Source organism: Giraffa tippelskirchi, chromosome 5 (genome assembly GCF_054371585.1).
Source record: "Giraffa tippelskirchi isolate mGirTip1 chromosome 5, T2T-mGirTip1v1.2.pri, whole genome shotgun sequence".
Lineage (NCBI taxonomy): Eukaryota > Metazoa > Chordata > Mammalia > Artiodactyla > Giraffidae > Giraffa > Giraffa tippelskirchi.
This window is the reverse complement of record NC_137279.1, coordinates 134,090,664-134,112,275: the sequence shown is the minus strand read 5'-3', so window position 1 is coordinate 134,112,275 and position 21,612 is coordinate 134,090,664. Positions and strand designations below refer to the sequence as shown.

At 36.2% G+C, this 21,612-nt stretch overlaps 1 protein-coding gene across 2 annotated transcripts in view; it reads right to left on the bottom strand.

The window, feature by feature from the left end:
* The window catches only part of SELENOF (selenoprotein F), a 36,926-nt gene that overhangs the window by 8,574 nt on the left and 6,740 nt on the right, over positions 1 to 21,612 (bottom strand). For both annotated transcript variants that reach the window (XM_081489964.1, XM_081489965.1), the window contains exons 2-3: positions 21,359 to 21,526; positions 6,645 to 6,708 (exon numbers count right to left, since the gene is read on the bottom strand). In XM_081489964.1, the coding sequence (XP_081346090.1) occupies positions 6,645 to 6,708; positions 21,359 to 21,526 (232 nt within the window). The remainder of the gene's footprint in view (positions 1 to 6,644; positions 6,709 to 21,358; positions 21,527 to 21,612) is intronic.

Genomic DNA, 21,612 nt, shown 5'->3' with positions numbered 1-21,612 from the left:
TGATCCTGGGAAAGATTGAAGGCAAAAGGAGAAGGGGGCGGCAGAGGATGAGATGGCTAGATAGCATCACCGACTCAATGAACATGAATTTGAGCAAACTCTGGGAGACAGTGGAAGACAAAGGAGCTGCAGTCCATGGGGTCGCAGAGAGTCAAAGACTTAGCGACTGAACAACAAAGTTTGGTAGAGGCAGAAGACCAGTAAAGCAAATAAATACATTAAAATATTATGCGAGAAATGCTATGGAACACAATGTGGAGAGTGAAAAATTCTGTGCAAAAGTAATCCCCAAATAATGTTTGAACTGAATTTTGAATGAATAGGGGTTTATCACAAGAATGGGCAAAAAGCATAACTCAGGAAGAATATGCAGTGTGTGCCAAGACTTAGAGGTCAGAGTTCAGAGAACTGCAAGAGTTCTGCACATAAACTAGAGACATAAACCTAGAAAAGAGAGTCCATGTCATGATAGGTCTTGTATACAATGCTGAGTTTGACATTTATTCTCTATGTGATGGGGAACCAAAGAGAATTTTAAATAAGAGGTTCACATAATCAAATCTGTCTTCTGGAAAAGGTCTTTTTGGTAGCTGTGTAGGAGAGATAATAGAAGTAAGAAAAGGGAAAAAGACAGGTAGGCCAGATAACAAGTAACTAATTCTTTCAGATAAAGATGCTAAGGGCTGATTAAAATCACAGAATACGCCAAAGGAGAAAGATATGAAGGTTATTAAGGAGGAGGAAGAGACACAACTTGGTGACTAGCTGGATATAAAGTATGCAAGAAGTATTAATCATGAGTCTTGGGTTTCATGCTAATACTTTTGCTTGATGATACTGCCATTTGTGGAAATAGTGAAGAAGATAGTGTAGTTTAGTGAAGAAGACAGTGCAGTTTTAGAGATGAGGATTAATTTAATTTTTGAATATGCTGGGTTTAAGGCCTCTCTACTAAAAATATAAAAAGGCAAAATGACTGTCTGAGGAGGCCTTACGAATAGCTGAGAAAAGAAGAGAAGCAAAAGACAAAGGAGAAAAGGAGAGATATACCCATCTAAATGCAGAGCTCCAAAGAATAGCAAGGAGAGATAAGAAAGCCTTCCTGAGTAAACAATGTGGAAAAGACTAGAGATCTCTTCAAGAAAATTGAGATACCAAGGGAACATTTCATGCAAAGATGGGTACAATAAAGGACAGAAATGGTATGGATCTAACAGAAGCAGAAGATATTAAGAAGAGGTGGCAAGAATACACAGAAGAGCTACAGAAAAAAGATCTTAACGACCCAGATAACCACGATGGTGTGATCACTCACCTAGTGCCAGACATCTTGGAGTGGGAAGTCAAGTGGGCCTTAGGAAGCATCACTAGGAACAAAGCTAGTGGAGGTGATGGAATTCCAGCTGAGCTATTTAAAATCCTAAAAGATGACGCTGTGAAAGTGCTGTACTCAATATGCCAGCAAATATGGAAAACTCAGCAGTGGCCACAGGAATGGAAAAGGTCAGTTTTCATTCCAATCCCAAAGAAGGGCAATGCCAAAGACTGTTCAAACTACCGCACAATTGTACTCATTTCACACGCTCGCAAAGTAAGGCTCAAAATTCTCCAAAAGAGGCTTCAACAGCAGGTGAACCGAGAACTTTCAGATATACAAGCTGGATTTAGAAAAGGCAGAGGAACCAGAGATCCAATTGCCAACATCCAATGGACTATAGAAAAAGAAAGGGAATTCTAGAAAAAAAACCTACTTCTACTCATTGACTACACTAAAGCCTTTGACTGTGTGGATCACAACAAACTGTGGAAAATTCCTCAAGAGATGGGAATACCAGACCACCTTACCTGCTTCCTGCAAAACCTGCATGTAGGTCAAGAAGAAACAGGACATGGAACAACAGACTGGTTCCAAATTGGGAAAGGAGTACGTCAAGGCTGTATATTGTCACCCTGCTTTTTAAGGTATATGCAGAGTGTACAGAGAAGGCAACGCAACCCACTCCAGTACTCTTGCCTGGAGAATCCCATGGACGGAGGAGCCTGGTAGGCTGCAGTCCATGGACTCGCTAGGAGTCGGACATGACTAAGCGACTTCACTTTCACTTTCATGCATTGGAGAAGGAAATGGCAACCCACTCCAGTATTCTTGCCTGGAGAATCCCAGGGACAGGGGAGCCTGGTGGGCTGCCGTCTATGGGGTCGCACAGAGTCGGATACGACTGAAGCGACTTAGCAGCAGCAGCAGAGTGTACAGTGTTAGTCGCGCCTCAGTCGTGTCCAACTCTTTGCGACCCCATGGACTATAGCCCACCAGGTTCCTCCGTCCATGGAGTTCTCCAGGCAAGAATACTGGAGTGGGTTGCCATTTCCTTCTCCAGGGGATCTACCCGACCCAGGGGTTGAATCCAGCTCTCCTCCATTGCAGGTAGATTCTATACCATCTGAGCCCCCAGGGAAGCCCCTAGGGTAACTGCATAATGGAATATTATTTAGCCATAAAAAGGAATTAAGTTCTGAAATACACTACAATACGATGAATCTTAAAAACACATTAAGTGAAAGAAGTCAGCCACAAAAGACTTCATATTATGATTCCATTTATCTGGAGTCAGAAAATCCACTGGAATAGAAAGTAGATTAGTGGCCAATGGGGCTGGGAAAGTGTAAATGAGAAATTAAAGTGTGTGTCCTTCAAACTGTGGACTGAATGGAGCTATCTTTCCTTGTTGAGGTCAGGATCCCTGTCTCCTCCATATGGAAGCACAAGAAAATAAACTCAAAATTCCTAAGAAATCGATCATTCTAGATCTTAATTATGAAATACAAAGCAGTTCTATTGTCAGCCCAGTATGTACACCCACCAATCAGGCAGTCCTTTTCTCAGGAACCCCTTTGGACCCCTTCAGCCTCTAAAATAATGAGGCTTCCAAAATATGGATTTTTAACAAATTCAAACAGGTGTACATCATGTGAAATGCTGGGTTGGATGAAGCACAAAGTGGAATCAAGATTGCTGGGAGTAGTATCAATAACCTCAGATATGCAGATGACACCAACCTTCTGGCAGAAAGTGAAGAGGAACTAAAGAGCCTCTTGATGAAGGTAAAAGAGAAGAGTGAAAAGGCTGGCTTAAAACTCAACAGTCATAAAATGAAGAACATGGCATCCAGTCCCATCACTTCATTGCAAATAGATGGGGAAACAATGGAAACAGTGAGAAGCTTTATTTTCTTGGGCTCCAAAATCACTGCATATGGTGACTGCAGTCAAGGAATTAAAAGATGCTTGCTCCTTGGAAGAAAAGCTATGACAAACCTAGACAGGTGTGTTAAAAAGTGGAGATGGTACTTTGCCAACAAAGGTCTGTCTAGTCAAAGCTATGGTTTTTCTAGTGATCATGTATGGATGTTGGACTATAAAGAAGGCTGAACGCTAAAGAATTGATGCTTTTGAACTGTGGTGTTGGAGAAGACTTGAGAGTCACTTGGGCTGCAAGGAGATAAAACCAGTCAATACTAAAGGAAATCAATCTTGAATATTCATTAGAAGGGCTCATGCTGAAGTGCCAATCCTTTGGCCACCTGATGCGAAGAGCCAGTTCATTAGAAAAGACCCTGATCCTGGGCAAGACTGAAGGCAGGAGGAGAAGGGGATGACAGAGAACAAGATGGTTGGATGGAATCACTGACTCGATGGACATGAATTTGAGCAAGCTCTGGGAGATGGTGAAGGACAGGGAAGCCTGGCATGGTGCAGTCCATTGGGGTGCAAAGAGTAGGACACGACTGAGTAACTGAACAACAACTAAAAATATAGGCCACAATCTATAGAACTGTTAGAAAAGCAGAATCTCGGGATACAAATCCAATTTACAGAATTATACTCTGCATTTTAACAAGACCCCAAGGTGACGTATATGTATGTTGATTTAAGATACTATGAGACCACCTAAGTGGAAATGTCAGTTCACAGTCTGAAGTGTGGTGATAAACAAAAGAACGGTTTGAGTTAAAGACATAAATTGGGAGTTACCAGGTGAACACTGCAGTAGAAACTGAGGGAGTGGGACACCGTTTAAAAGAGTAAGACAAAGAGAAAGTAAGAACACAGATTGTGACTGATACCAATATTTGAAGTGTGGGTGGTAGATGAGATGCCAAAAAAGGAGAATAAAAAAACCTGTTCACACAAGTAAAGGGAAGAGAGAGTCAAATGCTAGAAAGCCACTGTTATTCAATTCTCAAAACAGTCCAATAAGGTAGATATTAACTGATTTTATACCACCTATTAACCCATTTTATAAATGAGTAAATTGATGAAGCTAGTGCTAATCAATCAGTATTCCTTCCAGTAAAACTCCGAGGTAGCATCATAATCCTAGGCATCACTCAAGAAGTGAAAATCTATTTGCTATCTCAGTTGCACATTATTTTAAAATTCCTTTCTGTATCCAAAGATTTATGATTCTAATACAGAGGCTGGCAAACTACAGTCCACAGGCCACACTGGCCTCCCTGCTTTTATAAATAAGGTTTTACTAGAACACAGCCATATGTTTTCACTTAAATATTTTCTATGGCTGCTTCTGTACTACAAAAGCAAAGTTCAAAAGCTGCAATGGAGATACTGTTGGCTTTAAAGCTGAAAAGTATTACTATCTGGTCTTGTACAGAAAATGTTTACTAAGACCTACAAAATCAGGCGAATTAGACTGCAGGCACATCCTTATCATGGTAAGACTCGTGCATAAGAAGGAAAACACACTTAACATCATTGCTTTGATGTCAGTGTAAGTGATAAAACACTAGATACAACATACAATGAGAAGTTTTTATACATATAGACTTTCCTACTTAAACAACTATAACATGGAAAACCAAAGTATTTTAGGAGGTATATCTGGAATTAGCTAAGACATATGATTTGGGACTTCTTTTCCCCCCACAAAACCTGAGTTAATTAATGCGGATAAGACATTTCAAATTTGTAATCCTTCTCTTCTCTAGAATAATTTAACATTATTTTTTCCTTCTGTTTCATGACATGGCTAATTTAAATTAAATAAACTTAAAAAAAATGTACTAGTTTCTCATGGGCTCAGAAAATATTGTTAATATAATTATATTAAATATGGCTATGGATTATAGACTTATACAATCATTTTAATTTAAATCGGTTTGTACTAATTAAATATTTATATACAGAAGTAAAAATCTAATGTTTCAAAAGGAAAAGACATTATGACCACATATACCCACAAGTTTGACAATTTAACTATACATAAGAAATATATATATAAAATTAAGCTGTAATCCAAAGATTAATAAACTACACTCAATCTTTTAAGGACTGAGCTAACAGCTGTAGAAATTATTATCATGGACATGATAAAACCTGATATCACAAATAGAAGTGCTAACTGCAAGCTACTCTTGACCTCATGAAAATCTGAGTTAACAAAAAATTATTAATAAGATAAGTCAGTAAATATGAATAATCAATATAATTGAAAAGCAAATGGCAAAACATTTTAGGAATAAGAATGATCACTTTATCATTCAGATAACTGATATAAAAAAAGCTAAAACAACTCTGGTACAATTCTGAGTTTAAGTGTTTGAGGCAAAATTAATCCTAAGAGCAAGGAATTTTCTCCCCAAGTAGAAGTTGTTATATTCTGTGCTATATCAGAATATGTTCTTATTCTAATAAAGAATGTATTTAATTAGATGTGCATCTGCTCTGGGTCTCAAATAAAATGTCCCCAAGTCAAACTGTTTGATTACATTTCTGTGCCAAAAGGAGCAATATTTTATTATAAATAATACTAGGCCAGCAATAAAGGGCATGTGCTAACATGGGCAATTTTACAAAATACTAAACCCAAAAAAATTCTCTTGCCATTGAGTAAACAAGTCAAGAAACCAGGGGAAAGGCAGCAGAAACAAAAACAGAATGGAGGTATACAAACATAGCATTTATGCATTTCAGTTAAAAAAAAGCTTCATTACCTTCATAAAACTGATTTTCAAGTGACATGCAAGGATGGAATAGAAAAGGTTCAGGTCTTTTTGGAGATACAAATCTCCATTACTGTTCGCTGTCAACCAAAAGAATACACTTTCACAATTATCCTTTCATATACTTATCTTTAATTCCTGTGAAGATGCACTTGTATGATTTCCTTTCTTCTACACCTCAAGTTCTATGGTATTTAATTCTCTTCTTGATTATTTTTATTTTGTACAAGTCTAATTTTACTTAATGTAATTGTTTCTTATGAGTTTTATATAAATCAGTTATACTGAAAATATTATTTAGAAAGATTACATTTACCCGGGTAAAAGAAAGGCTCTCATAAAATGTGTACTCAGTAAAGGAGTCTCTTAAGAAAACAATCATTTCATCAGGTACTTTATTTAAATTTAAATTTCATGTTTTATGCTTGCTTAAAGTAATCTAGTATTCAATAGTTATTATAAAACTCCTCCCCATGAAAACAAACGGAGAAAAAAATTCATATACTTTTTAGAAAGTATAACCTTAAAGTTTCTTATTCTTCAGAATATTTAATGAAATTATTTTTGTGAAATGTTGATTTTAAGTTATTAACTGAAATTTATACTAGAGTTAATTTTACATACCTTGGACTTGAGGGAACCTCCCCAATTTTCATCCACAGACTTCAAGAATAGCTCCTGCATATAGCTGCAAAAGAAAAAACAGGAGTTTAAAAAAACTGGTATAAATTTTTAAAATGTAGCTATAAAATAAATGTAAAATTTCATAGTATAAACATTGCAGTTAAGCAGATATATAGATCAAACAAACGTCAGAAGAGAAAATGAAGGCCTAAGGGTATTAAAACAGGAGACGTGTTCAAGCCCTTCTTGGAGTACACTCAAACTTATTCAAAAAGACTGAAGAAGATATGAAGACTTGACAATGAACTTGAATAGGTAAGCTGTCCTAGGAAGTTTTTCACAACATTTTAAAGATTTCCTACAGTTTTTTCTTTTTTAAGGATGCTAAGGTGAATCCAGGTGTGTATCCATCATCTAGTCAACAAAAATATTTAATGAGAATTCCTTTTGGTTGCTTTTAAAATTAAGTGATCAATGCTATAAAATTAAATAATACAAAACCTCAATCAATACCTTTAAAAAGTAATTAGAGTACCATGTAAAGATATTACTGAAAACTCAGTAAAAGCTCATTATAAAGAACTTAAATGCAAATATTTCCCTTAAGGAAATTCAGCTGAAATGAATTCAATGGTAAATGTTGCTTTTCTATCTACACATTCTCTTTATAATAAAAAGCTTATTATAAAAAACTCAAATGCAATGATTTTATTGCAATGAATTCAGCTGAAATGGATTCAATAGTAAATATCACTTTTTTGTAGCTGTAGAGCATTGTCCATTCTTCTGGTAGTGACTTGGGAATGCTGTGACTCTGAGAAGACAGGCAATTATAAGAACATACTACATCCATTTTACTTCTCCTTAGCTTTTAGTCATTTTTTTTTTTTTAGTTGTAGGTCCAAGATCTAAAGATAAATTTTACTTTTCAAGTTCTAAAATAGCATAGAGATCATGCGCACTATGAATTTTTTTTTCAGACACTAAAAAATAAAAGCACAAAATAGAAATTAAAAAAAAACACCTTAATTCCAACTCCTCCCAACATAATGACTTAAAAAAAACATTCTGGTAATTCTGGGTTGAATCAATAAAGTTCTTAAGTTTTTGAGGGGCACAGCTACTGATAGTCTGATTGAATTTGTTTTCATTCACACTACTCATGGACTCTGAAACACTGATGGATTTCAGATTAAGAACTCTGATGATCTCTAAGATTCTTAAATAAGATTTGGTTAATCTTGGTTAGCTAATCCCACACCCCAAATCTTTAAAAATATAAGGCCATATTACCAATGAGCTCATAAAAAGATTCTAACATCACTAATCAATACAGAAATTAAATCAAAACCACAATAAGATACCACTTCGCACTCATTAGAAGCTATTATAAAAAAAACAAAACAAGTGATTGAGTAGGATGTGGAGAAAATGGAATCCTTGTGCACTGCTGCTGGGAATGTAAAGTGGTAGAGCCACTATGGAAAAACAGAATGGTGGTTCCTTTAAAAATTAAAAATAGAATTATATGATCCAGCAATTTCACTTCTAGGTATATACCCAAAGGAATTAAAAGCAGGGACTGGAATAGTTATTTGTGTTATTCAGAATAACTAAAGGTGGAAGCAACCTAAATGTCTACTGACAGATGAATGGCTAAACAAAATGCAGTATATATACATACAAAGGAAGGAAATTATGACACATGCTACAACAGGGATGAAAACTGAAAGCATTATGCTAAGATAAGGCAGCCACAAAGGTATAAATACTATAGGATTTCACTTTTAAGAGGTACTCTGAGTAGTCAAATTCAGAGACAGAAAGTAGAATGGTGGTTGTCAGGGGTTGGTGGGTGGTGGTTAGGGAGGAATGGTGAGTTATTGTTTAATAATTATGTTTCATGTTGGGAAGATGAAAAAGTTTTGGTGATAGATGGTGATGAAGCTTGGACAACAACATGAATGTACTTGATGTCACTGAATTGAACACTTAAAGGCAGTTAAAATACTTAATTTTATGTACACTTTACCATAATTAAAAAAATAAGTCTATATACAAATTTGGTTATTAGATTTATCTTCTGTTTCCAAGTTTATGATCCCTTGGAAACTCTAAGTGGAGATTCCATTACCTTATATGATGGCATTCCTCTATACCATTGTTTCCCTAAATTCTTTGTATCATTACACAATGAAAACAGCAACAACTGTTTGGAGCACTTGGGGTAAAAGGAAGTTGCTGCTTATAATTGGAGGTGACCGGCCTGGGGGCCTCTGCTCACTTGAGTTCCCATTTGGTTGTCTCAAAGGACTGAAGGACCCTAGCATTTTTGTAACCCATTTTCTGCACCACAAAACATGAACTGATTAACCAAAAATATTAGAAACATATTTTTTAATGACTACACAAGCTCAGATGTGAGCTTCTCAAGGAAAATTTCAAATGCTTAAAGCATTAATTTGTGATGCTAATTTGGCATTTTATTTATGAATTTGCAGTGTTCATAGGAAAATATGGTTTTCATGGTGAATAAATACAGTAAATTAACTACAAATTGTGGTAAATTTTCAATGCCTTATAAAGTAATCATAAGAATCTTTGGCAACACATACATTCACACACAAGGAAATATATGCTACTCAGAAATTTATCAAGGGTATGAAGTATGAAAGGATTAAAAAAAGTTAAAATTTGAAACTTCAGTGAATTTCACCTTTCGCGTTTTTACTTTTTAAAGTAAAATCATAAACAGATAAAAACTGACCTTCAAACATTTGTGGAAAAATACCAGTTGAAGAAAAATCAAAGAAGCAAGTTATATACAGCAAGCTTTTATTTTGCTTATATTACCAACACCAAGTTGGTAGGCCTCTCTTCTATATGCATTAGAGAGAAGCCTTATTTGCACCGATAATCTAACTCTGGAGCAACTTAGGCCTGTGCACAACTACTGAAGCCCTTGGGCCCTAGAGCCTGTACTCTGCGGTGAGAGAAGTCACTGCAATGAGAAGCCTGTGTACCACAATGAAGAGTAGCCTCTGCTTGCAGCAAGGAAGGTCCAGCACGACCACAAATAAAATAAATCTTTAAAAGAGAGAGGAAAAAAAGAAACATTCCCTACCTTCCAGAGTTTCTAAAACAAATAAAAAAAAAAATCACAAAACACACAAAAAGCCTGGATTCTTTAGATGCTCAATAGGTAAGAATAGTGAATATTTTCTTTCACGCTATCGGTTATGGTTAAGGTGTGTATCCATTTTCATAGAAGCCCTGATAGCCTGTTCAAGGATGTTATTCATTGTTCCTGTTACTAGAATTTCTTCAAATTTTTCTCTCCACTTCAAAATTTCTCAAGCTTTCAAATTCAAACGACCTTAGAGCAGTGTTTTCAAGCCTTACTGTACAACTATACACTTGAATTATCTAAGATTTTGAAAATTACTGATCCCTGGAACTCACCCCAGTTCAAATAAATCAGGATAGTTGGGTTGTGGTCTAGGCACCAGTTTTTTAGTTAACATATACTACTTTTAAAGTTATCCAAGTGACTGTAATGTGCAGTTGGGGATGCCTTGGACTACCCTCAACTATTAATGAGGCAAAAATTACAAAACAATCAAATAGTAGTAGACTTTTGCTTAAAAGACTAGCTAAATTAATTCTAAAAGGTAAACCAGGTAAACAATGACTAAAGCAAGATAAATGGTGCAATACTGTTTTTCTTCTCATCAGTTCAGTTGAGTCGCTCAGTCATGTCCGACTCTTTGCGACTCCATGAACCGTAGCAGGCCAGGCCTCCCTGTCCATCACCAATTCCTGGAGTTTACTCAAACTCATGTCCATTGAGTCGGTGATGCCATCCAACCATCTCACCCTCTGTCATCCCCTTCTCCTCCTGCCTTCAATCTTTCCCAGCATCAGGGTCTTTTCCAATGAGTCAGCTCTTCGCATGAGGTGGCCAAAGTATTGGAGTTTCAGCTTCAACATCAGTCCTTCCAATGAACACCCAGGACTGATCTCCTTTAGGATGGACTGGTTGGATCTTCTTGCAGTCCAAGGGACTCTCAAAGAGTCTTCTCCAACACCACAGTTCAAAAGCATCAATTCTTTGGTGCTCAGCTTTTTTTATAGTCCAACTCTCACTTCCATACATGACTACTGGAAAAACCATAGCCTTGACTATACGGACCTTTGTTGACAAAGTAATGTCTCTGCTTTTTAATATGTTGTCTAGGTTGGTTGGAAGAATCATTTGCACCCATACATTTTTATTTTTGAAATCCTCTTTTATTTAAAGCAGAACTTTAGAAAAAAACTGAAAAAAACTCTGAAAGTAGCACTATGATGAAAATGACTTAATGTTAGGTTAGCCAAAGAAAAGGCTTTGACTGCTGAACAGAATTCAGATCTGAGCAGCAACTATTTTATCGGTTTTGTGAAGCCCTGAAAGAAAGTGAAAGTGTTAGTTGCTCAGTCCTATCTACCTCTTTGGGACCCCATAGACTGCAGCCCACAAGGCTCCTCTATCCATGGGGGTTCCCCAGGCAAGAATACTAGGAGTAGGTTGCCACTCCCGTTTCCAGGGGATCTTCCCGACCCAGGGATGGAACCCAGGTTTCCTGCATTGCAGGTGGCAGATTCTTTACTGTCTGAGCCACCAGGGAAGTCCCCTCTGAAGGCCTGCCTGCTCTTAATTAAAATGAAGGAGTTTAAAAATAAGAAATGTTAACAACTAAAACTATGTCTAAGCATCTGCTGATGTTTTAAATTTTAATTCGTTATTTATCAAAGTCATTCCTATATTTTCTAATATTTTTTAAAGTGCCTGTAGTGCTAGAAACAAAAAGCTACAACTACACATGAGCAAATAACCAGAGTACTAAATATCTGCGATCTTATAGTAAGCTTTTGTCAAGATTTCAGTTTAAGTTACCTAAGTATATAAGGCAAACAGTGTATTTATTAACACTTCCATACACACTCTGACTGATGGCATTCTTGTATAGGAACAATGAACAAATACAAAGGATTAGGGAAATAAGTTGGGTTTTACAATTTTAGCAAACCAACCTGGTAAATATAATGCTCTAAAATCATATGTCTGAGATCAAATTATTCATTTTTAGGCGCTTTCTACCAAACTCTGAAAAAATATAAAACAATGACTGTGTCTAAGGAAGCTTTCTCTAAGTTAAAAACAAGCAAGGTAACATCTACCTTAAATTAGTTTCTGAAGAAAGTAAGAGTACGCTGAGGCACAGAAATGTAATCAAACAGTTTGACTTGGGGACATTTTACTTGAGACCCAGAGCAGATGCACATCTAATTAAATACATTCTTTATTAGAATAAGAACATATTCTGATATAGCACAGAATATAACAACTTCTACTTGGGGAGAAAATTTCTTGCTCTTAGGATTAATTTTGCCTCCAACACTTAAACTCAGAATTGTACCAGAGTTGTTTTAGCTTTTTTTGTATCAGTTATCTGAATGATAAAGTGATCATTCTTATTCCTAAAATGCTTTGCCATTTGCTTTTCAATTATATTGATTATTCATATTTACTGACTTGTCTTATTAATAATTTTTTGTTAACTCAGATTTTCATGAGGTTAAGAGTAGCTTGCAGTTAGCACTTCTATTTGTGATATCACAAATATCACATTTGTGATATTACAAATTATGATTTGGGACTTCTTTTCCCTCCTGCTGAGGGAGTCTTTCCATAAAGATACAATCACTGTTCCACTAAAAAGCTCAATGAAAATATACAAAAAAAAAATAAAACATGTTTCTCTGACATCACCACAATCGAAATTAGACCATTCCAACTATGAAATCTGAAGAAAAGAACAAGGCTTCTTTCAATACTGTGATAAGAAACAGAATTTGCATATACACCTAAAACAATGAGAATTTCATCACCAAGAGGTTAAGACTGTCATCAGATTTCCACCTAGAAGCAAATATATTCACAGATATAAAACACACACATTCCCATACATACTTCAGCTATAAGTATGAATATTTCAGGGTATAGTTTGGGAACAATATATTCAATCCTACTAATACCTAGGGAATATCACACAATGTAAAGAATAATGACACGATGCCACTATATTTCCTGAGGTCAAAATATCCAGAGAATGGTAAAAATGACCCTAAGCCTGAATATCTTAAAGGTAAGCAGTTTTAAAAACAAAACCAACTAGCCCCTTGGTAATATGTATAAGTAAAGAAAATGGCAAACAAGTTAGTGTAAGTACTCAATAAAAAAAAAAAACAATGTCTATATTAAAAAATTCAATAATAAAAAGCTAATTTTTGCTCCTAACTGCTTGAAAAGTGTAACCTATATTTCCGTTAATTTGAAAATCTGAGATTGAGATCCTATTAAAACACAGTTCAATATCCATTCAATAGTCTCAAAAAATGAACGTGAATGTGCCAAAATGACTCTGAGGTAGGTATGTCTAGGAAATGTGTGGCTGTAAGACAGCTTGGAGATAGATTATGAATTACTTAAAGGATTTATTTCCCTTTTAAATATTACAATCTGCAAATGTGACAGAATGTTTTAACATGCTTAGAAGCGGATCCTGACTTGTAAATATCTAAAAAAAATTGACCACTTATTTTTCATATTAAAGATAAAGCAGGAAAAGCTGCTTTTCAAAAGAGAATTCAATTCTTTGTGTGTTTCCATTACCATCCAATAGTGAACACCACTGTCATAAAAAAGGAGGCAATTATTATCATTTGCAACAAAGATTACAATTATCTGAAATAAACAAGAGCTGGCTCAAATTAAATGATTTCATTCTATTAAAATTAGTCACCTAATGCATTTTCACTTTAAAAACAGATACCGAAAGAGCTGCAATAATTCAAAAGTTACACAGTATACAAAAATGAAGAGCAACAATGTGAAATTACAGCAAAAGAAACTAGGCCAGCCTACACATTTTTACTTTTTGCCTACTCTCTGAGGATTATACTATCTATTTTAGAACTTACTATGGTACCCAGATAAAATTCATGGCCTGCTACAGTAGAACTTAACACTTCTATCGTCAAAAAGAAAACTGAAAAGGCAGTTTGGAACTAAGGGATATATACTTTACTCAAAATTATCCTCTGTCACTGTCTCTTTTCCCATCCACCATCATTGCCTTTAGGGGCTACCTTGTAGCTAGCTAGAATTCTTTTGTAGCCTTGTGTTGAGGTTAGCATTTTCTGAAATAAAAACACTGGAAAGTGTCCTCACTCTTCCCTTCCACATTTCAATCCAGTTAGTCAATACACCCTGTAGTTCCTTTTTTTTTTTTTAATTTTTAATAAATTTATTTATTTTAGTTGGGGGCTAATTACAATATTGTAGTGGTTTTTGCCATACATTGACATGAATCAGCCATGGGTTTACATGTGTTCCCCTTCCTGGACCCCCCTCCCACCTCCCTCCCCATCCCATCCCTCTGGGTCATCCCATTGCCCCAGACCTGAGCATTTGTCTCATGCATCGAACATGGAATGGTGTTCTGTTTCACATATGATAATATACATGTTTCAATGTTATTGTCCCAGAACGTCCCACCCTCACCTTCTCCCTCAGAGTCCATAAGACTGTTCTATGCATCTGTGTCTCTTATTCTGTCTCGCATATAGGGTTATCGTTACCATCTTTCAAATTTCATATATATGCATTAGTATACTGTATTGGTGTTTTTCTTTCTGGCTTACTTCACTCTGTATAATGGGCTCCAGTTTCATCCATCTCAATAGAACTGATTCAAATGTATTTTTTTTTAATGGCTGAGTAATATTCCATTGTGTATATGTACCACAGCTTTCTTATCCATTCATCTGCTGATGGACATCTAGGTTGCTTCCATGTCCTGGCTATTGTAAACAGTGCTGCGATGAACATTGGGGTACACGCATCTCTTTCAATTCTGGTTTCTTATTGCCTGAATCTATTTCAGATCTGTCCCTTCTCCAGTTTTACTACGGTGGGTTAGCTTAAGCTCCTTCCTGCATCTTTCCTTTGGAAGCTGGCATCCTAAGTTCTTTTTCTGGCAATGGTACTCCTCTCTGCTCTGTCAACCATCATTCACAACACCAACAAAAGTTATTAAAACACAAATCCGATGTCAATTTACTGTTTATAGTCCTTAACTGTCATCACCTGCCTATAGGGTAGAGTTCAAACTTCTTATCAAGGCACACAGGCCCTACTTACTTACCTATTGTTCTCTCTCTTCATAATAAGCTATCTGATTCATCTTAGATGGCCATCTCTCTCATGATGACTCAGTTCCTTTTCAAATGCTTTTCCTTCTGCCAGAGATGACCTTCTCCTAATCACTTTCCAACTTATCATAAGCATCAACTTCTACATAAGCAAGGGGTAATATTTATCTGACCTGTCAAACGGTTATATCCTTCCTTCTGTGGTGCTTTTATACCATTTATTTTGTTTACAGAACTTATCTCTATGAATTCTTAAAAGAAATCAAGGCATCTGGAAAAGTAATAAAAAAGAAATTGTACAGAGGGGTATAAAATAAGAACTAAAAATCTTCCTTTGCCTTCTATCTCTCATTCAATAACTTTTAAACTGTTTTTAGTTCTTCTGTTGGAGAAGGCAATGGCACCCCACTTCAGTACTCTTGCCTGGAAAATCCCATGGACGGAGGAGCCTGGTAGGTTACAGTCCATGGGGTCGCTAAGAGTCAGACACGACTGAGCGACTTCACTTTCACTTTTCCCTTTCATGCACTGGAGAAGGAAATGGCAACCCACTCCAGTATTCTTGCCTGGAGAATCCTAGGGACGGTGGAGCCTGGTGAGCTGCCATCTATGGGGTCGCACAGAGTCGGACACGACTGAAGTGACTTAGCAGCAGCAGCAGCAGCAGTTCTTCTGTTGGTCACTTCCATAGTGATTAACATGGTTGTATCTATAGTTCTTGATTATGCCAACTTTTAAGAAATTTTATTGATCCCTTCTCCTCATTCCGATTTTTATTTAATTTCTAATTTTTTTTTAGCAGTTACATTATTGGATATTATGTTTTATCCCAACAGAATATCTTGCCAAATGCATTCCAGTAGTCCAATTTCCATGTCTATTTCTTTGAGTCCTCTACGACAGTGACTATTGTCTTATTTTGGCATTCTCAGAGCCTACAGCATGAAGTAATATTTAGTATATAAACAAAGTTTATTTTGACTCTGAAGTAGGTATGTCTAAGAAATGCAGTTATAAGACAGCCTGGAAATTGATTATGATTACTTTAAGGGTTTATTTTCCTTATAAATATTACAATCTGTAAATGTGACAGGATGTTTTAACATGCTTAGACAGAAGCTGATTCTGATTTGTAAATACCTAAGAAAATTGACATTTATTTTTCATATTAAAGGCAGATGAAATGCCACATACAGAGAATATAAAAAATGTATTTAAACTATTTTCAGTTCAACTGAATAACTAACTGCACAAAAGAAACTTTTAAACTTTTCTTACACAAATATATGACATACATGTTTATTGTCACTTGTTAGCTGTATGGACTTCAGGCAAGATCTCCTTGCCTCAGACCTATCTATGAAATGGAGATGATAATGGTACCTACCTCATGGAGTTGTGAGGATCATATAAGTTAATTCACGTAAAGTCTTGGAAGAGCACCTTCATATAATAAGAACTTAATGAATGTTTGAAATTTGTGGCTTTATTTAGTATTGTTGCTACTCACTAGTCTTAGTGATTCTTACACTGAATTTGAACTGTTGCTAAACATTTAGTTAAAAAAAAACTTTCTGAACAGTGTTTTTATATTAGAATAACCTGTTGAATTAAATTTATTTCCTTTGAAGAAATCAGTTCATAGATTTGATGCTACACACACTACAAAAGTGAATCTATTTTGAGCAATGGTGAAATCTCTTTAGCGACTACAATTTCATGCAGATTTAGCTTAACCTCCATTTCATCCTTCTATGCTTTACACACCAGTAGCATTCAGCTTCTGATACGCTAAAGCTTAAAATTTGCCACTGTTTTGAATAATGCTGTTTAAGCTGACTTCTAAATTACTCTAAAGTTGGCTACAGAATTTCTTGTATTATTTCTTAGTAAAAACAGCCTTATTCAAGGGTGAAAACTTATGAAATGTAAGCTAAAGGCTGGGGATTCAGAAACATAAAAAACATAGTTCTGAACTTCAAAAAGCATAAAACATTGGGAGAGAAAGAAAGCCAGACATCAGATACAATATAATGGAGTTAACTGCAAATCACAGGCATGTTTAAGTGCTTTGAGAATGCAGTGGTGGTTGGTGGTTTAGTTGCTAAGTCATGTCCTACTCTTGTGACAACCATGGACTGTAGCCTGCCACGCTCCTCTGTCCATTCTGGATTCTCCAGGCAAGAATACTGGAGTGGGTTGCCATTTCCTTCTCCAGGGGATCTTCCTGACCCAGGAATTGAACCCGGGTATCCTGCATTGCAGGCAGATTCTTTACTGACAGAGCTATGAGTGAAGACCTGGGTGTAGCTTAATGTAACTTGGAAGTGGCAGTGGTGGTGGCTAAGGAGGAGAAATTGGGGAAAACTTCCCAGAAAAGAGGACACTTGAGCTAAATCTTTAAAACAGCTTAAGTAGAAGCGGTTTACTCTAGTAACTGAGGGGAAAAACCAGTCTGCTCTTTACCTAAGAGTGCGTCATCCATCTGCTCCCTGGTGTAACTTCTCATATGGCTACTGTGGCAGCTTTTGTGGCAGTTCTTACATTATTCCATAATCCTAGCTAATAACTGGTGAGTGACCCAACTTGAACTAGTAACAATCCTTGTCTAAAATACTTCAAAAACAAAACAGGAGAAGAGTTAGTCCTTTTCTGGTGGGGAAAAGCTGTAAGATACAACAAGCAAGAACTGGCAGTTATATGTTTTTCCACCACAAGCAAAGAGTCAGTCAGTAGTGAAGAGAATAGTTCCTTCCCTTCCATCTTAAGATTCTATGTACAAAAACCAGAAGTCCCTTATACTACTTAGTAAATACTAATAGCACCAAGATTTAAACATTTTTCTTTCATTAGTTTACCATTTTTTTACTTTAAGTTACTAGTTAGTATACAGGCTTTCCTGGTGGCTCAGTGGTTAAGAATCCACCTGCCAATGCTGGAGACATGGGTTCGATCCCTGGAGAAGGAAAATGGCAACCCTCTCCAGTCTTCTTGCCTGGGAAATCTTGTGGACAGAGAAGCCTGATGGGCTCCAGTCCACGGGGTCGCAAAAGAGTTGGATATGACTCAGTGACTAAACAACAAATTAGTATGCTCTTAATAATTCAATCAATATCCTTATGAATGTTTGTAAATTGTACCTAGGTACACAGTTATGAGCAAAACTAGTTAAAACAGTAGTAAATCAGCAAACCAAAAAATCTTGTTCTAGTTATATTTGTGATGTTTACTTAGGTCCTTTACGATCAAAAGTGGGGGAGAAACAAGACCAAATACAAACAATATAGGAATGTCTACTTGCAGAATAAGGGACTTAGAAGATATTTTCTGCATTTATTGGGAATAAATACATTTTTTAAAAGCAAATTTTATGTTTTTGCCTATCAAAGGCTAAATTTAGCCTGTTGACTGAGTGTATGCATTTGAAAAATGATTAGCTTCATCCCTGAACAGACCTATAAAGCATGCAACTAAGATAGCACCAAAATAAGTATTTAGGTAACATTTCTTTATTATAAATTGCCAAGACATTCCTGCAAATAAACTACAAATTTCCTCTTCTAAAAAATTTATATTCCCAATGATTTACACACAGCCATGTTTAAGTATTTTTAACATTTTTGACATAAGGCACTAGTCTATAATGCAGGTTCAATCCCCAAGTCTGGAATATCTCCTGGAAAAGGAAATGGTAACCCACTTCAGTAACCTTGCCTGGGAAATTTCATGGATAGAGGAGCCTGGTGGGCTACAGTCAATGGGGTCTCAAGAGTCAGACATGACTTAGTCACTAAACGACAACAAACTAGTCTATATATTGCATATTTTTACTTTCATTAAAGTAGAACTAAATTAAAATATAATTTCAAAATTAAGCCTTAAGCCAGAGTTGAATGAGACAGAAAAGCTATTGTGTATATCGTTACCTATGATTCAGTTCAGTTCAGTACAGTCGCTCAGTCGTGTCCAACTCTGCGACCCCATGGACAGCGGCACGCCAAGCTTCCCTGTCCATCACCAACTCCTGGAGTTTACTCAAACTCATGTCCATTGAGTCGGTAATGCCATCTAACCATCTCGTCCTCTGTCATCCCCTTCTCCCACCTTCAATCTTTCCCAGCATCAGGGTCTTTTCAAATGGGTCAGTTCTTCGCATCAGGTGGCCAAAGTATTGAAGTTTCAGCTTCACCATCAGTCCTTCCAATGAATATGCAGGACTGATTTCCTTTAGGATGGACTGGTTGGATCTCCTTGCAGTCCAAGGGACTCTCAAGAGTCTTCTCCAACACCACAGTTCAAAAGCATCAATTCTTTGGCACTCAGCTTTTTTTATAGTCCAATTCTCACATCCATACATGACTACCTATGATTATGTACCAATAATCCAGAGAGCAGTACTGCACAGATTAAATTAAGTATACCACTTTTATATAAGAATGTGGTTTATATCTAAATGGAGGCTTGCCTGACCTGCCATACTTTTATATTTATACTACTATTTTAAGTGTTTTGGTTCCACCAGGCCTCTTAAAGAAAATCATTCACTGATTTTGTGCAATACTGTCCTAGCAAATACTTAATGAGAAGTACATCTTAAGGACTACGGGCAAGGAACTGAGAAAAAACAAGTACAGTATAAAAGGTATATTAGGATACAGGCTCACTTGCACTTAGATATAATAAACATTTCAGTTTGTGTGATTAGTTAGGCATGTATTAAACAGTGGGCTATTGCCCCATGGATAATGCTGAGCTGTAACTGCTGCAAAGTGTCAAGATATGAAACACAGCTCAATTAATAATGAAAACTGAACAGGAATATGATTAATTTGAGAAGCGTGTGACTGAAGTTTGGTTCTACTAAAATTTTATCACAGGGACTTCCCTCGCAGTTCAGTGATTAAGATTCTGCACTTCCCCTACAGGGGGCATGGGTTTGATCCCTGGCTGAGGAACTAAGATCCTGTATGTGGCACAGTGTGGCTTAAAAAAAAAAAAAAAACTCACAAAATTTGTGTATTATAAAGAATTACTGAGAAACGGCAATTAAGTAAAAACAGCTTTTATATGCACTTGGTTTATAGTTTAGGCATATTTGATATCAGTCAAAGGCTAGACTTTCTCAGCTTACCCTTGATTACAAAGGGGGTGTGTGATAAAGATTATTTCTTTTAAAACACCCCTTGTTGTCCAATCCATCTCAGTTTGGTGTCTCAGGAAATAATTATTGTTGGCCGAGTGGTTGTACAGACCATAGAATAACAGCTTAAAGATGAGAGGATGAATCACACTGCAGCCACTGGTCTCATGTGAATATATCATTGAAGAAACAAAACAGAAAACAAGAAAGAAGGAGCCCACTAATTAGGTCCTATGTCTTAAGTCTATTTAAAATCAAGTTTTAAAAATCTGTTCAGACTTTACTTACTTGCAATAAAGACTAACTTTTATATATGGGAATCTTCTAAACATTAAAATATATTACGGGTATATGTGAACCAAGAAAATGAAAGCCATGGTAGACACGGAAGCCGTACCTGGGACACAGGAATTTCAGGTTTTCAACTGAGAAATCAAGTGTAACTTTCGGTTGAATACTGATGTCAAAGTGTGTCTGCTTGTTTTTCTTACAAACCTATAAAACTGTACTCATTGTTAGAAATAAACCTTTACTACCTAGTAATGAGAAGATACAATCACTGAACGCTTTACAAACCGTAATGCCTCAAACAGGATTCAATAAGTAAAACTGAAGGAATATTAAAAGGAAACAAAGCAGAGAGATGTTGACATTTTTTCTCAAACACAGGGACTTCATTAATTCAGCTTGATTTGGATGATATAAGTGACCTTTTCAGGATACTTTTTAAATTAATCTACAGGTCTAATGAAAAGATTTAAAAATTGAGCAAGTTTACTATTAATTTGAACAGTGGGTAAAACCATAGCAGATTTGACTGGATAGTTAGAACTACCTAGTCCTGGTTGTCTTCAGGTGTTAAAGGTGAGAGTAGGTATTAGGAAATATTAGTAACAGGTGTGCAAATTAACAGGCCACATTGTTTAGTTAACCAGATTAAAAGTTATAACTTACTGTTGACAATTACGTGCCACGTAATAGGTGCTTTACTTTCATCTCAAATTTCATTGTAAGACTGGGTTCTTATTGTAATTGAATAAAAACATCTAGTTAATTATTCTTTGGCTTCATGTGGCCAGAAGTAAGGAAGACTGGATAGCACAGCCATGGTAGGATGGTCTATTGGTCTATGACCATACTTTTCCCTCTCATTTGCTTTGACTGATCTGATGCCCCAGGACAGAAATCAGTTGAGTTTCTAAAACTACAAAATGTAGAAGCTAATAACCTCTTTGTATTTAAGTTGATTAAGTAATTTAACATTTTACCTCATCTCAACTAAATCATCTAATGGAAGAGAAATACTAGAAAGCAGTACCTTTTTAGTTTCAAATTGAGCTTCCTCCTGACAGCACCCTCTACAGTCAGGATCCAGCTGCAGAAGGTTGAACTGTCCAAGCAAATCACAGGAGCTGCAGAGCAAGTTGCTGGAGAAACCTAACTCTCTGCAAGACTCTGAGGAAAACTCTGCTCCCAATGCAGAGACCTGAAAACAAAAAATAAGGGGGAAAAAAGTCATCTTTACATTACAAAGCTTCCAAAAAGAACAAGCTAGAGTTGTCAAAATCTAAC